The sequence below is a fragment of the Leopardus geoffroyi genome, chromosome X (assembly GCF_018350155.1).
Source record: "Leopardus geoffroyi isolate Oge1 chromosome X, O.geoffroyi_Oge1_pat1.0, whole genome shotgun sequence".
Taxonomy (NCBI): Eukaryota; Metazoa; Chordata; class Mammalia; order Carnivora; family Felidae; genus Leopardus; species Leopardus geoffroyi.
The window spans coordinates 53,213,975-53,232,996 of NC_059343.1; the positions used below are offsets into that span (position 1 = coordinate 53,213,975).

General features: G+C 41.7%; 1 protein-coding gene across 1 annotated transcript in view; it reads left to right on the forward strand.

The window, feature by feature from the left end:
• The window catches only part of MSN (moesin), a 65,530-nt gene that overhangs the window by 32,265 nt on the left and 14,243 nt on the right, over positions 1–19,022 (forward strand). The window contains exons 2-3 of the mRNA XM_045472953.1: positions 9,085–9,168; positions 17,624–17,719. Coding sequence (XP_045328909.1) covers positions 9,085–9,168; positions 17,624–17,719 — 180 coding nt within the window. The remainder of the gene's footprint in view (positions 1–9,084; positions 9,169–17,623; positions 17,720–19,022) is intronic.

A 19,022-nucleotide genomic window follows, 5' to 3' on the forward strand; every position in this document is an offset into this window, starting at 1 on the left:
AGCCAAGATTAGGAAAGATCAGGCAGTCTCTGAAAAGGACAAAGTAGCATACGTGCTCTGTTGTGTTCTACCTCCCTTCAGAGCACTGCCTCTTGGGGAAAATCCCCATCCTTCCAAGAGAGAAAGCATTTATAATAATGCATGTAAGGATATGTGTATGTCTACCTGATGTACATGGCTTCATATTGTATAACCAACTAGAAATCTAATCACATTTTAGAGTTTGTTCCCAAAGTGATAGTCCTTTATGCTAGAAGGGCTCTCTAGAGATCTTCTTGGGTAGCCCCAAGATCTCTACAGTTGAACACATTTTCATTTTAAATCATTCCTGAGAGGTAGGGTATTTGTAATACTATGACTAAAAAAGGGGGGGGTTAGGAGTCCTCACATTCTACTTATGATGTGCTATGTATTTCCATGTCTATTATTTTAACTTAAAGCTCCCAATAACCCTGTTGTGAAGTTGATATTATTAGACCTATTTTTTTTAGATTAGGAAAGTGAGTTTCACAAAAAGGAAGGTCAAAAAAGCTCCAGAGCTTTTTTCTATTATACCATGCTCCACTCCTCTAAAGCTGAGATAATTATTTCTGGGATGAGGACTCCAATTTTGTGGGTTACCTAGATATGGGTTTAGCTGTTGACTTACCAGTAAGGTTGGCAGGCAGGAAGCTGACCCTAGCCTAGCTCTGGGGTTAAAAACAACTTTTTGACTTGGCATGGAAGCCCCCTCCTGCAGTTGCAGAGTTAACTGATCCTAGCTTCAGCAATTTTTAACACCCAGAAGTACAAGACAGGACAGAAATCCCATGAGCATTGGATAGAACTCAAGCTGAGGCTTGGATCATCTCCAGTGTGCTTCAGAGCTGTGATGCTGGAGGTTTCTGGGGTGTGTTTCTGAGCAGAGAAAGTAAAGCCCTTATCTGGTGCTCTGGTGCCTGGCATCTCCAGGCAGCTGCAAATTTTGGTCTGTGTTTCCAGTCTACATTCTTGTGAAACTTGTAGGCAGGAAACTGGGTCAAGCAGGAAACTGATGTGAGAGAATGAAGTCCAGCTGGGTGTAGCCCCAGAGAGGGGCTTTGCCCATTTATAAGACTTACTTTATTAATGATGGATCCTGTCCCCTTTTGTTTCAATAGCATCAAAGTTTTATGAGAATTAAAGAATCTGTTCTTCTTGGCTACTTAGATATAAATCTGTTCCTCAAATTCCCTGCCTCTTTCCCTACTGCATCTCACCCTCTCCCCACCAACCTCCAGCTTGGTTCTTGCCTGTGTCTTTTATCATGGAACTTCCCAATGAATTGCTATCCAAGTTTGTGCAAAAGAAGCTATCTTAGAAACAAGGGATCTTTGAATTTTCTTGTATGATGTGTTATGAAAGGTTTAGTCTCCCTAGAATGAGTGTTGATGAATGTCTCAGAGCCTGAAAGTTAGACCTGCCTTCTGTTGAAACCTAGACTTCCAAGCCATGCCAGCTTGGAGTTTTTCACGGAGGCAAGGTGGTCCAGCCTCCTCCACATAGTCTTTCAGCAGTGGTTCACTTGAGGTGTCTACTGTTTCTAAGAGTCAGGGTGGTTCTATAGTTTATTAAATAGCCAGTGGATCAAAAGCCAGGTTTTCAATCCCTGATCTCATTCTGCCTAACAGCTGCATGACTCCGGGACAGTGTCTCTCCTTTCCTGGACCTCAGCTTCCCCAGGTGTATGTTGCAGAATTTTAATCAAATTGTCTCTAAGGTTTCTTTCAGCTCTGACAGTTTAGGATTCTGAACTGTTTATTCTCTTGAAGAAGAGGGATGAGAAGTTCATAAGGATGTTATTCTGGAGGAGCCAGATGAGATGCTAGGATTGAAATCTTGAGGAATTGTAAAGAGGCTATGGTAAGGAGCTAGTGGGCAGCCCCTGTAGCTAAGGAGAGATGAACTGGGGTGGGGGTAGAGAAGTATGTGTTGTTTTATTCTGGAATATGGTTTGGCTGAGCTGAATTTGCGAGTAACTCCTGGAGATAAGTGCAAATAGGGAGGAGCTAGTTTCCTTCCTGACTTTCATGCGTTGGGTGGGGGGGGGGACTCTGCCTCAGCCCGAGGTTGATGTAATTAAGTCTGGGTTAATGGGGAAGCTACAGCTTGGTAAGGTAGCCTTACAGTTCCTGACCTTTTCAGCTTTAGCCTCTGCTCTGAACTCTCATTTCCATAGTGACAAGTTAGCTATGTTCTCATTGCTAAGAGAGATTAGTTACATGTGGAGGTTACTTCTCCAAATATATGGTGCTGGGGGAATAACACCCCATTTCCAACATGCCCTTGTCTCCCAATGCTTCTTGGGGAACTTTTGGAGGGCAGGACTGGGCCAAAGCAAGTAAAAGGGGAGCCTTGTCTCCCATGGCATTTGAAGCAATTGGAGTTATTGAAGAACTACTGCTGACCCATTAAGATATGGGTGTCCGTGGGTTGGATGTGGCTCTCCCTTCTAGAAACTACTGGAAAAAAAGACACAGGCATAGGAAGGGTTAACCCCAGGCAGGTCTTTCTGGATGTGTTAAGGGTATGGAGATGGGGAGGAAGAGGTCAGAACAGATAACTAACTGTTCCAGGTACAATGTCTAAGTCAATAGGGAAATGGCTGAGTTGCTGGGAAGTGAGTGAGTCAGTGGAGGAGGAGGAGGGGGAGATGGAGAATACCTCCTAGGCTGGAGATTCAAAGCAACCCTTGTTTTTCCCCTTATGGAAAACAGCTGCTTGAGGCAGTGCTGTCATCCCAAGAGGCAAGACAGACCAGGCTTTGCCCTGCCCTGCCCTGCCCTTGCCTCAGTTCTGGCAGCAGGAAATGGTGGGTGCTGGAGCCTAAATAATGGAGATTAGGTAGTTTAAGTAACACTCTGGTGACTGTTCTTTGTCCAGGGGAGAGACTAAAGTTTTGGAGTTGCCCTGGTAAGGCTTGTCCTGCCTTTGTCCCCCTCCCTGACTTGCCTTTGTCTTCTTCATACCAGCAGTTCCACTGGAAGGATGGAGCATGTGGACTTTTGAGGAGAATGGGGAGGTGGCAGGTGGGGGTGAGGTCATTGAGCTCAGACCCAACTGGGCTGACTTGCAAGCTCTGCCCCTGCGAGGGGGCCTTCCCAAGGACTGCTTCCCAGATGTGCTCAGGCTTTCAATGCCAGAGTGTTTGGGCCTTGGCCAAAATAGTTGTCAAGGCAGTGTCTGAAGGCAACAGTGAAATCAGCATGACCAGAGAGGTAGGTGGAGTCATGATAGGAGCTCCGGGAATGTCTAGAAGACCAGTCTCCCCCTACTTAGAGCTGACTAAATTTGGTTTCAGTGATGTTAAGTGAGACTATGGGTGAAAGGGCTTGGCACATATTTGGTATTCAGTAAGCATTCATTTCCATCTGTCTGTCATGTGCTTCTATGTACTTCAGTTTCGTCATCCATGAAGTAGGACCAGTAATTTTAATTCTTTCTGGCTTACATGTCCATGCTTCAGGGAAATTATTTGTTGTTATTTGACTCTTTCTCTGCTTTCTCCCCTGTCTCCTCCAAACTTCTCTCCAGGAAGGGCCATCTTGTAGCTCAGTGATATGGGGCAAGTGATGGGAAACATTGTCCTGATCTCCTTGCTGTGGTCTGGCTATTGCTCACCTGTATGTTCTTAGCTCTAGGAAAAGAGAGGGCCAGTCCCTTCTTTGAAGCTGACCAGTCCCAGAGTCCAAAGTACCCCAGCTGCTACAGCCAAGGTAGCATCTGGCCTGGTTATTTTTGTTTTCTAGGCCAGCCAACTGGAGATCCCAGTTTGTTGAGGACTTTGGCAGACCACTGAGATAAGTTTGTTAGTGTCCAATGAAGAGCATTGGTGTGGGAAGTGTCCGTGTTCAATTGTTGTTCAATAAATAACAGTGTATTTATTGTTCTTGGGCTAGAGGTGGGAGGGCTAGTGTATATGAGAGGGTGATACCATCCCTACCACACTCAGACTTTTTTTGTTCCCTAAAGCCTTAGTGGTCTCCAGAGACCCAATCTTTGACCTCAGCCTGTGCCTATATCTGCAGGGACAGGGTTTGGAAGGGATTTAATTCTCTAAGTATGAAATGCTACCCTACATAGGCCAGTTCCTCCACTCTTGCCAAGCTGAGGGGCTTCCTGGGAACTTTCTGCTGACTTTGGAGGTTTTATTTTCAGGTTCTTGCCTCCCAAACTAGACCACCCTCTTGTCATTGAAATTGCAGATGTCATGCCTAAAAGGAAGGCAGTGGGTGAGCCTTCAGTGAAGCTAGGGTGAGCATCCAGTGGGCCCTGTGAGCATCCACTGTGTGGAAGTGGGTCTGATCCTGCAGTTCACCTTACACCCTAGGGTTCCAGAGAACAAGGGATCTTCTTTGATCAAGAATCCTACTCTACCTATAACCTTAAGGCCTCAGCTATATTTTTATCCTTATTTGCCCCTAACTCCAACATGCAGAAAACAGGAGAGTACCAGACCTATGACCCTTGTCATCATGACTCACATTTTCTTCTGAGTTAAGTGGTGGCAAGAATAGAAGTTCCCTTTTGTTTGCTTTCCTTTCTAATTATTTTAAACCTAAGAGTATTTGTCTTCACAGTGAAGTTCAAGAGATATCAGGCTATATTCCCTGAAGAAACAGCCACTGTGGAAATGGCAGAAACTCTGAGCAGGGTTTCTGGAGAAGTAGGTTCCAGTTTGGTTTCAGCTGGACATCTTTGGATTTTAGGAGAGCCCTTGTTCTGGGGTGATGGTCTATTTAGGAGGAAGGAAGCATGGACAACACTAGCCTGTGTGACATGCATATTCTTAACCCAGCCTTTTCTACTAGTTGATTTTTTTAGCTTGCCTTACTTCTTTTTTTTTAATTTTAATTTTAATTTTTTTAAATTTACATCCAAATTAGTTAGCATATAGTGCAACAATGATTTCAGGGGTAGATTCCTTAATGCCCCTTACCCATTTAGCCCCGCCCCCCTTCCACAACCCTTCCAGTAACCCTCAGTTTGTTCTCCATATTTATGAGTCTCAAAACAGAAGTTTTGTCCCCCTCCTTGTTTTTATGTTATTTTTGTTTCCCTTCCCTTATGTTCATCTGTTTTGTCTCTTAAAGTCCTCATATGAGTGAAGTCATATGATTTTTGTCTTTCTCTGACTGACTAATTTCACTTAGCATAATACCCTCCAGTTCCATCCACATAATTGCAAATGGCAAGATTTCATTCTTTTTGATTGCCGACTAATACTTCATCGTATATATATATACCACTTCTTCTTTATCCATTCATCCATCGATGGACATTTGGGCTCTTTCCATACTTTGGCTATTGTTGATAGTGATGCTATAAACATGGGGGTGCATGTGTCCCTTTGAAACAGCACACCTGTATCCCATGGATAAATGCCTAGTAGTGCAATTGCTGGGTCGTAGGGTAGTTCTATTTTTACTTTTTTGACGAACCTCCATACTGTTTTCCAGAGTGGCTGCACCAGCTTGCATTACCATCTACTAGTTGATTTTATTCAAGAAACATTTATTTAACAAATATTTGACTTAAATATTTGGGCCTATGAGCTAGGCCCTGAAGATACTACATTGACATGGCCTGTGATTGACATGATCTATGATCGCCACTGGCTTATTTCTTCTGAAGTCCTTCCCAATAGTGGAAATTAAAGGGAAATCTTAGGCTGTGGAATGTTTCCCTGGAGTCCCACCTCTTTTGTCAGTTTCCTCCCTGGGCACTTTCTTCCAAAAAGCCCTATTCTGATTCTGCCCCACTCTGCTCAGAATTTCAAGGCTCTCTGGCTACTGCTAACAGGATAAGGCCCAGCTTTCTAGCATAGCCTTCAAGGCCCTCCACCTACCTTTTAGGCCTCCCTGCCTGTTTTTCACTATGCAGGCCTCATTCACACTGGAGTAGACCTGCATGTTTGCAGGTCTTAATGAACCATCTCCATCCCTGTCTCATTCTGGGCCATTGCACATATTGATTTCTATACCTGAGACATTTGGGTGTTCTTACCCCCAACTCCTGCAGTATCCCTTCTTTCAAAATGAAGTTTATTCTCAGGGACCAGTGCAGATATCACTTTGAACTGTGGTTCCTTATTTCCACAAAAGGTTTCTTTTGTTCTGCTATGGCATTTCTCATGGTCTTCTTTGTATTCCTTGTATATTATAGTTTTCTTATTATTCAATAAGTGCCTTGGGATCAGGGACTGGTCCAATAGCTCTACTCTAACTATAGTTCCTTAAATATTGTGTTCCATTGATATTGGGTGAATTGAAATAAATTATAGGAAGCTCTTTGACCCGGAATCCTTAGGCCTCCATGAGGGTCCATGGATATAATCTGAAGTGAGAACGATCCATGAACTTGGATTGGGAAAAATTATATATTTGTTTTTACTGATCTCTCATTGAAATTTAGCTCCTCCTTCAATTATGAATATAGGCCAAAAAAAAAAAAAAAAGAAGTGGTAATAATGGCAGTACCTGTGACTTTGTCACTAGTAGAAATCTACTAACGTTTTATATCACAATTTTTTGGTGATGTTTACTTTTTATTTTATTTATTTAAAAATTTATTATTGAAGTATAGTTGATATACAGTGTTATGTTAGTTTCAGGTGTACAACATAATAATTTGACAGCTCTATACATTACTCAATTCTCTAGTTATTGTAGATTTCTCAAAGTATCACTATGCTCAACACAATGTTGAAATTACAGTAGAAATAACTAATAAGATACGGTGCTAGACATTTACTTAATATCATAAAAAGCACATATTTTTATAACCATTTCAATATAATTGGTTTACTTATATCACTTTATTTCACGTATTTATAAAAATTCCAAAAAGGGGTCCATAGACTTTACCAGACTGCCAGAAGGGTCCATGGCACAGTAAAAAGGTGACCTTATATCCCCATGCTTAGAAGTGCTCATTTAACCAACATCCTTTGAGTACCTACCGAGTCTTTGGTATTGGGAAGTAAATCTAAGTAAGACAGAAACCTTGAGGTGATAATGAAGTCCAGTTTACTAAAAGGCCCACTGTCTCTTTTTCACCCTGTCCTATCTCCTCAAGTCATTGGTGATTTGAAGTCTCCCTTGACCCACTTCAAGGGTGATTTGAGGCTAGATGTTGAAGCCATATTCTAGCCCATTGGGCTTCATTATCCCTATCTTATGAGGGCCCGTTCTGCAGAGGTCACTGGATTGGCAGGAAGCCTAGGATAACACCAAGTCAAGGTGGCTAATCTTGCCTGTTGTCTTCCACTGGGGTAACTTGCCTTACTTGTTCCTGCCTTCAGGGCCTTTCCTGTCCCATTGTCAATCTTGAAATAGATTTCCTCCCTGACTCCCTGACTTCCCCAGGCCTGGTCCTCATCAGAATTGTTTAGCTGGCAAAATGGCTGTTTGACCCCCTCTTCCCCGCTAACTGACCCCTATGGTCAGGAAAGACCCAGAGGTGTCAAAGACTGATAAGACTTAATGTCTTACCCACTCCATGGGGATTTGCATTTTTGATAATTCTATTTTTAGTCTCCCACCCAATGGTACAAGTAGTATGTAAGCATCTTAGAAAATGTGGATTAGTGGGTCTTTTTTTTTTTAATTTAAAGAAGAGGGAACACACTCATCACTACCCTAAAACCAAGCCTGACTAACACTTAGGCATGATTCCAATTATTATCTCTCTGTGCATACTTTTTATGGCATTGAGCTCATGCACTCTTGTTGCTTTCCCTTCCTTACTTAATATTACTGAACTATTTTACTTGGGAATGAAATAGTTTTCAGAATATTTTATATGACCTTATAACAAACCATCTTGTGGCTGTACCATATAGATTACTTAAGCTAAATGTCCTATAATTTAAAGAATTAATCCATCATTTATTTTCATGGGAGATGTTTTGTACTTTGATGTATGAAGGGCTTAATGTATCAGTTTAAATTATGAGGTTTGGATTTAGATCAGAATTCAAACCCTGTCTTCCCTACATCCTAGTTATATGACTTTAGATAACATTTATTTCTTTATCTTCATTATTTATTCAATATGGAGATAACATTATCTACTTCACAAAGTGATTGTTTATAATAAATGGGCTAGTGCATACGAATCGCCTTGTGAGTACCAAGTTTCCATACATGAAAACTACTGCATATTGCTACTAATATTACCATCACTACCAAATTTTCAGCCAAAGTAAAAAATCTCTACTGATGAAACTTCAGCTATCATTGACCTAAGATGGGGGATCTACTCATAAAAGTGGAAGGTACTTTATTCCAGTGCCTATAAAATCATGTATGTAACTACCTGTTGTTTTCATCAGTGCCTGTTCCTGTCCCTTATCCCTCTGCTGACTTGGCTTTGGTAACACTTCTGTGCAATGAACAACTACCTTTGCTGAGGCCCCTTTCCACTTTCGTTCTTAGGGAGACCAATAATTCAGGAGGTACTAACAATGCAAGTCAGTATATAGAACCATAGACAGTAGAACTGAAATGGTCATCACCTAGTGTAATTGACTTCTTTCCTTGCATTACTACTGTTGTACAGATGAGGTGAACTAAGGCCCAGGAAGGAGATAAGCCAGTATATTGAGCCAGGTACAGTGCTAGGCTTGGAACCCAGTGTTCTTTATCTTGCCCTTAACTTGCGTCTGCAAAGACCAGTGCTATAGATAATTCAGGCTATGGATCAGAGGTGGGAGGAGAATGGTGTGGGTTTACAGCTGGCTGATATAGGTGGGGAAGGCTTCCTGGAAGAAGTACAATCAACAGTTGCTTCCTCTTGATAGTAGGCTGATTTGCATTTATCTGTTTGCCCCTTGGTAAGCATTGCTCTGTGGCTATGTTTTTTTTCTTCAGTAAGCTGGTTGGGAGCCAAGGCTGAGTTATTGTTTGTCTAAATATTCTCCTTTCCTTCCCACCAATATCTAAGTTGCTCAGATTCTTAGCATACTACTAGTTCCCTCTTCTCTTGTTGAATAGATACACTTGTCCCAGGCTCTGCTAAGCACAGACCCAGACAACTAACTTGCCTCCTTTGATCTCATTCTAGATCAACGTGCGTGTGACCACCATGGATGCAGAGCTGGAGTTTGCTATCCAGCCCAACACCACTGGGAAACAGCTGTTTGATCAAGTAAGAGAAGGGCTATTTGTTTCTTACCCTTTTCCACTTCTCCTAATAATTCCCACCACAATGCCCACTTCTTGGGAATCTCTTCTCCTACATGCTCCTCCAAGCTAGGTCAAAAGAAAGGCTGACCCATGCCTTAATAATAAAGGCAAAGTTTAACTTCGGCAGCCTGCTCCTTGGATGTCCACGATTAATCCTATCCTTGGTCCTGAACATGGAAGAAAAGAGAAGCAAGCAGGGTCTGACTCTTCTAGATGCTCTAAAAATGTTAACACATGGAGCCTTCCTCTCAAGTTGGAAAGATATAAGCGATCTCTTCCCCCATTTTAATGACGAGACTCAGAAATTAAGTAGCTTTTTGTATCTAGCTGGTATTTGGCTGGGATTTGAATGCTACATTCTAGTCACTGCACCCCATGGCCCCTGTCACATGTTTTTGTTTTTGTTTTGCTTCCTAGTAGAAGGAAACCAAGTTATTCTCCCTGAGGTAGTATGCCCTCAAAAGAATATTGGAACTTAGGATATCACTGGGAGTGATGAATACATTATGAGGGTACTTCATAACCTGCAGTCATGCCTTGGAGTTAATGTTGAAGTCTCATTCCCATCTCTAACTCAAGGGGTGTCCCTTCACTATTATCATAAGGGATGTGCTATATAATGTAAAAGCCAGGTGGGGGCCATAGAATCTTTCAGCATTCAAAGACTCTCCAAGGGCCAAGGAATGTGCCATCTGTGACCAGACTTCCAGGAGTGAAATTGTATTCCCATTTCCAGAGGCTGATATCCCTTTAGATGGGCCATTACCCCATTTCTCCTCCACTTTCTGGTGAGGTGGGGTCTGATATTGTCCAGGATGTTGGCACCACATCCTTGATGGATTTTCTAGGCCCTCTTGCTTCCCTTTCTCTTTTTCCCTCTGAGTTCCTCTATTGTCTAAGAACTTCCTCAGAGCTGGGGAGGGAAAGGAAGAAAGTCTCCTTTGGCCTTTTCTCAGACTTCTTCCCAGATCCCTGGATCTACACATCACCCTTTTCAAGCCAAATGATGCCATCTCCTGATGTCAACATTGGGGGCTTTGTTCATTTGCTTTGGAGGGGTATAACTGTAGAGGGAGGGTGAAGAAGGCATAATTTAGACCCTAGGGCAGAAAAAATTCTTGAACAAAGAATTAACTTATTAACTTATTAACTTCAGAAAGCCAAAAGGCATGGTAATTCTTTGTTAGTGTTGGTTTGATTTGTGTACTGTGGGTGTTGTTCTGTAGGAAGCCCAGATGGTGGGGAACCCTAGCCAGATGGTATGATGGTTGTGAAAGCTACTACTTCCCAAACAAAACCTTTGACAGACTTTAATCTTTCATACTGGCCAGGGAGAGGAAAAGGAGAAAACCAAGAAGTTCATGACTTCTCATTGGGAAAATCAGTGTTGTTTTGAGAAATATCATTTATTGAGCACTTACTATGGACTAGCCTTGGCTAGGTGCTTTAATCCTTACAATGATCCTGCCTATGAGAGATATAATATACTCTAGATTATATGCAGTTTAGTAAGTTATAACATGGAGTTTCAAATACAAATCTGACTAAAAAACTATAGTTTTCCCACTGCAATATTCTGCAGGGTGAGTGAGGCTGTTTGGGTTGAGAAGACTCAAGAGAAGATGTGTTTTCTGCTTTGAGATCTCTGAAGGACTGTCATAGGAAGGAGGAAACAGTAATGTTCTGTGAGGTCAGATGGGGAAGAGCTGGGACCCCATGGGTGAAAAGGGGAAAAATATTTGAACTCAGACAAGAAGTTGAACATCTGGAACTCTTGGGGTTAGTGCAGGTCTGGATGGGGATCCACAGAGGTATGTTTCCACAGGCTATTGGTGGATATGATCTTTTCCTTCTAACTTGATGAGTCATAAGGGAAGGAGTCCATTCCATCTGGGCTTTGAGACCCATTATTCAAGGAGGCCCTCCTGGTGGAATTGGGGCCTAAGAGGAAGGAGCTGGGAGGAATTTCTTGGGAGGAATTTACCAAAGCTCTGGGGCCATCTTGGAACCCAGAAGTTGTCTGGCCAGTGACTAGAGAGGAAGCTAATTAGAGAGGAAGCACCCTCTTTGGCACCAGTAATACATAACATGCAACAATGGGAAGTCATAGCTTGAGGAGACAGAAGACCTGATTGGAAAGGGAAGTGTAGCCCCTAGTTCCTCCGTTTACTTTTGTTTCTTCTTGTGAGTGTGCACAAGAGTGTGAGCAATTCTATCACCTACCACCACTTCTAAAGCCTGAGATTCTTCCAAGGGCTCTTTTTTAAAGTTTGTTTGTTTGTTTGTTTGTTTAGAGAGACAGAGAAAGGCAGAGAGAGGGAGCATGAGCAGGGGAGAGGCAGAGAGAGAGGGAGAGAGAATCTCAAGCAGGCTTCGCACTGTCAGCACAGATGTGGGGCTCAAAACCATGAACTATGAGATCATGACCTGAGCCAAGATCAAGAGATGGATGCTCAACTGACTGATTCATCCTGGTGCACATCCAAAAAGACTCTTGATTATGTAGGTGCCACTAAGGGGCAGTGTTGCGACCATGAGTTCCACTTTGAGAACCCTTTGCCGGCTCCACCCCAGCCAGGGCCTCTAGCTTAACCAGCCCCTTCTCTTTAAGATTTTGACCTCTACAGTAAAGGTGAAATCTCAGAGCATTAATTTTTAATTGACTGATTTACTATTGACTGAAAGTCTACTGTGTCTCAAGAAAAATCTCTAAACCTATCAAACACCATCTCTGTCTTTAAGGAACTTGGAGTTCTTTGCCTATAGAAACAGAGAAAAGTAAATGCAACTTTCTTCCCAGATATAACAAAACACCCTTGAGGTTAAGGTTGTGTATAGAGGTGGTGCACAGTGTATAAAGCATGGGATTTGGTGTCAGCCTTGGGTTCAAATTCTGTCCTGCTTGAATGGCTCATTTAGCCTCTTAGGACTTTACTCTTTTCAGTAAAGTTGTAATCAAACTAATTTCACAAATTTTGTGGTCTGATTTAATCCTCAAATAAGTAAAGTGTCTGGCATACAGCAGACATTTGAGTGTTGGTTGTTCTTATTAAAGGCTAAATAAGTAGTAGAAATTGCCCTGGGAGTTCAGATAAAGAGCCATTAAATCAGGAAGATTTTCTGGCTCAGTAAATTCCTTAGGGTTTGTGGACTCTGCATTGAAGGCAACAACATTTTCTTTTCTTCCTTCCATTTTTATTTTATAAAATAACTAACATTTATTATTATAATACTAATATCTCCATCTTATAGATGAGGGGCAGAGGCTTAGAGCAGGGGGGAAGACCTATTTAAGGTCAGATAGCTAGGAAGTGATATAGTGGCTTGAATCAAGGCATATATCTTTTCCAGTTTTCCCAGTGCCTTTTGTCAGCTATATCCTCTGAGACCTCACCTTTCTTTACCTGTTCCTATTCTAAGTGGAGGAAATTTGTCCCTAAACTTAGAATCCTAGCTGAGTGTGGTCTATCTACTTGAACTGCCACTTGAACACAGGCAGTGTAGGGCAGCAGAAACAGCATTGGTAGCAACCCCTACTAGAACTTTTCAGTTTGTGTGTTGATTTGCTTTCAGATGGGTGGTTGATAGAGCTTCTGCCAAGCCTATAATGGGATCTCAGTGGGCCTCAGGTGTTTGGGCATTGACAGAATTTTGCACATAAGTTTTCATGCAGTTTTCCTTTTGAAGCTCCAGTCTTGCTTCCCAATCCTGATCTGGGATTCTGAAGTGGCTGATTACATCACTTGTTGGTTTTCTCAGATAGATGCATGGGGGTTATGGAAAAGAGGGTTCTGGGCTCCAGAATTTACCTGATCTCCCCTTCCATCCATAGACCTCAGATGTAAGCAGCATTCACATGCAGAGGAGTGACAAAAGAAGGTTCTTTCTTACATTCAGATGCTCCTAGAAATTAGTGAGGATTTTCTCAGAGGCACATCTCTTCTCCTCACTGGACCTCAGTTTTCTAGTTTATGATGCTTGGACTCTATAATGCTGCACAGTCTGTTGTGGGAGTTTGTGTTGTGTGGCTCAATAGAATTCACAGTCAGTGTATATATAAGTGTATATAACTGGTTTGAGGAGGTACACAGAGCTGTGGGATGAATTTGATTTAGTATCTTGGAGCATCAATTTTACTTGTAGATGTTATCTATATCATTATTAAAACATTTAAGGAGTAGATGTAAAATGTGCACATGTGATTAAGATTAAACCTGAGGCTACAAAGAAATTCTGGCTTGAAGCCATCTACTTACATCCCCTGGGATATACTACCCTTTTGTGTCCTCTGAGTACATGTATTTATTATTTTCTGCTGTTTATGGATTTATTCCATGGCAGATTTGAGAAATGTTAGCTCAGGCCAGGTAAGTTGGCAGTCTGGGGTCAAAGGGAACCAAGAAAGAATCTTTTTATCAGAAATGGAACCATTTCTCAGAGTGGAATGGTAAGGACCCTAGTCACTGCAGCAGCAGATGTTGTTCCTGGAACCATAACCTAGATACTCTTTCCCACTAGAAGATGGGGTTTCCATTTTGTCTGGAGTGGAAGTCTCAGCTGGAAGCAAAGCTGGAAGCAAGGGAAGCTTGGCCTCATTTGGAGACAAGAGTTGCCTGAACAAATGATTCCCAGTACCCTGTGGACCTTAATTGGAGACTTCCTTATAGCCTGTAGTCTAGGGGTCATCTGTTTTATCCTTTGTTCTTTTTCAGTCTCAATTCTGACCTTAGATCACATTTCCTTCCCTCCACACCCTCATTTCCTCACTTTGGGACTTCATTGGAAGCCGAGAGATATTGCTCATTTCTCCAAAGCCTTGGAGCCTAAGGAAATGGAAAATTTATATGCATCTGATTTCTCTGTGTTTGAAAAGGAAAAAGCAGAGCTCAGAGAGATTAAAATTCCTTACTGATCCTGAAATCTTTTTTGTTTTTGTTTTTGTTTTTTGACATCACCTTAGCTGTTATTTGTCCAACTTCTCCTCAGAGATATCCCAGATCCTAGAACTATTTTGAGTCCTGTGGTCTTCCTCTTATTACACTCCTACCCATCCTTCTAGTAAAATGAACAATGTGGTACAAAACAAGGCTAGGGAGTTCACTTCTGGGACCTCTACAACTGGCTATGTTGTCTGTACCTGCCTTACTCCCTTTTAATTCTGGTGTCTCTGAACCTATACAGTTGGTAGATGCAACTTGCTGCCCTACCAGTTCTGTCCCAGTCTGCCACTCCATGACCTAGCATCCTGGCCCTAATCTTCTGCATCTTCAGTGTGTCTCTCTCTCTCCTGGGGCTGACCTACTTCTTCCCACCAATTGCATCTGGACCCACTATCATTCTGCAACCCTGTGAAAATCATCAGAACTGTTAATTGGGCTCTATCTTAGAACTAGGATTAGATAATAGTGCTTTAAATAATCTTTTCTGTCCATGCCCCGCCTCTATCCTCCACAAAAGATGCCAATATCACATTTCAACATGAGCATTTTGTATTCTACATCTAAAACCTATAGGCAATTCCTTTTGATTGTTAACTTAGACTCAGGGACTCACCTTGCCTTTGAATCCTGGAAGTCTTTTGATCTTTTCTCATCCCATGCCCCCCACAACTTATCTTTTCTAAACATGTTCCTAGTTACCCAAGTCAGCAAGAGGTAGGTGGGAAATGGGACAGTATTTCTTAGTCATTTAAAAATAAACCTAATTAGTAGACTGAACTTGAGGTAAGAAAGAGACTAGTCAAGCCATATGAGTTGTAGTAGATGGAAAAGCTTGATAGATGAAGAAGCTAAGTCCCAGAGAGGGAAATGTGCTGCATAAAGATCACACACCAAATCAGAGACAGGTGAGACTTTCACTCAGGTTTATTCATGCCTTATTCAAGCTGTGAAAGGGAAGGTTGATCACCATGCATGCCTCAGTGAGCAATGAAGTTTGATGACTGGGGGGATATATACGGCTTCTCTCCAAAGTGGTTGCTGACTGAACCTAGTGGGAAAGCCAGGAACCATATCTAGCTGCAGAGATGGTCAAAGCTCATTACCTTGCTTGGATATGTGGGCAAAAGAGAGACAAGGCAGTTAGTCGTTTGGGAACCCCAGGGCTCCTAAGCCCCTGTGATTTCTTGTAATTAAAAGAGAGCATGCTAGAAAAGAAAGGGTTTTAGAGTCATGCACATCAGGATTCTAGTCTAGGCTTTATGGTTGTAGGCAGGTTGCCCCGTAAGCTTTTGTTTCTTCATTTATAAAATGGAGATAATAGCTATCTCAGGGTTTTTCAGTGTTCAGTACCTGGTACATAATAGTTACTTAATAGATATGAGATCCTTTTTCCTTGGGGCCTCTGAAGTTCTAGATTATAAGCTTTGGGAGTGACTATGGGGCCTGGCTTTGGGTGCCTAGTAGAAACTTTGTGGATATAGTGGAGGTGTGTACGTGTGTGTGTGTGTGTGTGTGTGTGTGTTTTGAGGGAATATATGATTTGTTCACAAGGAAGGATATTAGAAATATTGGGTTTTTCTTCCCTGTTTCTATCTCCAGGTACATTTCTTCACCTCACTCTCCTATCTCCCCTGCCCATGCCTCAAGGTAGTCAGCATAACCAATTAGGGTGTGGCTCAACTTTATTGCCTCCATCTCCAGTGATGGGCATTCTGGGTTCAGCTGCCAGCTAGAACCATTAACATGCTAATGTCAGGGACTGGAAAACAAACCCCATCTCCTAGCTGCTCTCCCTTTCCTACCCATTTCTCAGCCACAAGGCCCACCACACAAGGGGCCCCTTAGCCACTATACATACTGAGGTACTCACCATGTTTCTACCCTCTTTCCCACTCTCAACCTGTGTGAGTGGTAAGGGGAATCATGAATAGCCTCAAATCAGGGCTGGAAAGAAGCATCTCAGCACCCAGACACAGCACATCTTTGGAGTATATAGATACCACAATGCCTGTTATGTCTCCCCAAACATTATTTCTTGGGCATTGTAAATGGGACTCAGTTAAAAGAGTGTGGGAATATTCCTACTTTCTAAAAATAAAGGAACAATCCAGCAGAACAAGATATAGGAGTTAAACCAACAATTTCTACTTCCAGCCTTTAATTCATTCTGGGAGTGGAAAGGCACATGGCATCACAGAGGGAAGAAGTGGCAGAAAGCACTGGATTTGAATGTGTTTGGAGTCAAACAGACCTGATTCTGCTACTCACTAACTGAACGTTCACTTCTTGCAACCTTATTTTCACTATAAAATTGGGCTAATTGTAAATATATCACAGGGCTTGTGAAAATCAAAGAAGATAATGGATATAACGTTTTTGATGTGTGGTAGTGGTTATAAGTAATAGACCTGTTCCCTACCTCAGCGGAAGTATCTTGTGCAAAAGAGATGCTGACATCATTTCTTGACTGCTGCCCAAGTGTATTTCCTTGCCAGACCCTGGACACCTTATGTACTTTAAAATCAGGGACCAGGGGCGCCTGGGTGGCTCAGTTGGTTAAGTGTCTGACACTTTGTTTCTGCTCAGGACATGATCTCACGGATTCATGAGTTCGAGCCCCATGTCGGGCTCTGTGTTGACAGTGCAGAGCCTGCTTGTGATTCTCTGTCTCCCTCTCTTTCTGCCCCTCCCCCACTTGTACTGTCTCTCTTAAATAAATAAACTTTTTTTTTAATTAAAAAAAATAAAGTCAGGGACCAATCAACTGATGAATGGATAAAGAAAATATATATATATGTGTGTGTGTGTGTATATATATATATATATATATCATATATAGTGGAACATATATATATATATATCATATATAGTGGAACATAAATATATATATATATATAAAAATATATATAGTGGAACATAAATATATACATATATATATATAAATATTTATATATACATAGTGGAATATTACTCAGCCATGAAAAATGAAATCTTGCCATTTGCAGTGATGTGGATGGAACTAGAATGTATTATGCTAAGCAAAATAAGTCAGTCACAAAAAGACAAATACCATATGATTTCACTCATATGTGGAATTTAAGAAACAAACAGATGAACATGGGGGAAGGGAAGGAAAAATAAAATAAGAGAAAAACAGAGAGAGAGGCAAACCATAAGAGATTCTTAACTATAGAGAACAAACTGAGGGTTGCTAGGGGGGAGGTGGGTGGGGGAATGGGTTAAATGCGTGATGGGCATTAGGAGGCACTTGTGATGAGCCCTGGGTGTTACTGTGTAAGTGATAAATCACTAAACTCTACTCCTGAAACCAATATTACACTGTATGTTAACTAACTTGAATTTAAATAAAAACTTGGAAAAAAAATAAATTCAGGGACCATGTTGGACTTTTGTATCCTCTGTCCCTGGCACAAAGTATGTATTCAATCAGTTGTTGCTTTTTATTTTCTTTTCTAGGTGGTAAAAACTATTGGCCTGAGGGAAGTTTGGTTCTTTGGTCTGCAGTACCAGGACACTAAAAGTTTCTCTACTTGGCTGAAACTCAATAAAAAGGTAACTATTTATCCCATTGTTGGGTTTGGAATTCATTTCTCCATTACATCTTATTCATGGGGTAATATGTGCTAGCTGGAAAATTCTGGGCTGTGTTTTTCACTGGGTGGTCCATTGACCACTAGATTAGAATAAAGGCAGAGGACCTCAGCCAAGGCAGAGCTCTTGCTCTGTCTCCACTTAGACTTCTAACAGTGAGAATGGCCAACGTCCAAGGATGGAGAGACCCTTTCTTTTTTCCTGGGAGCTCTGTCTTAAACTTTGACTTGTTTTAGACCACAGCCATTAATGCCATTTCAAGAGGGGATTAGCATCCTATTTTTTCTTGCCAAACTTAAAGGCTCTAGGAGGATTGTTTAAAAGAGAATCACTGACTCTTGAACTGGAAAGAATCTTGAGGGTCTCCTAATCTTATTTTGTCCCTGCTCCACCTGTCGACTCATACCTAACTTCCATACAGATGCTTCCCTCTTTCTTGATTTTCTATTTTTCCTCTATAGGCATCTACACATAAGTTTATTAGCACATATTTTTTCCTCCAAGTTCATAAATTGCAGCTAGTTAACATACAGTGTAATATTATTTTCAGGTGAAGAATTTAGTGATTCATTATTTACATACAACACCTGGTGCTCATAACAAGTACCCTCCATAATACCCATCATCTATTTAACCCATTCTTTCTTCATTTTCTATCTCAGTCGAACTCCAAATGAGATGATTTGAGTATATGTCCATTCAAGCTCATCACCTCCATGCAGTATCTCTGCAGGAACATGGTAGTCCTCCATCTCAGTATCCTCAAACTTCCCAACTTTGTCCTTGGGGATTTCCAATGTCTTGTGGCTTGTGTTTCTGATTGTGTCTAGGGGATAGGTGCCCCACCCTCTGCTGGCAAAGTCTTATTTTCCAGAGGAGTGGAGACATTTGCTGGGCAAATGTGGAGCTCTCAAGAGCCAACTTCAGGTTTTAAAAAGCATTCTAGTTTGTTATCTTGCCTAGCCAATTCCCAGGGCTCAATGATACATACTGGTTTTTACTTTGCTAACTTACAGTGTTGTGGGAGACTTAAAAGAGGAGCTTTCTTAAGCCTAACCTCAAAATTTGGGGGCAGTTGGATATATTGTCAGATGGTGGGATCTTAAAGGCTTATGATCATTAGTGTGTCTTAGGTCATTTCAGGAAGGAATCTCTGAAGGGAAGCAATTACGGACATGGGATTGGGTCCCCAAGTGAAAGCAATGTGTCTCCTTTCTGAATTACCAAAACAATTGTCCCCTGGCTCTTTGGGATTACCCAAATT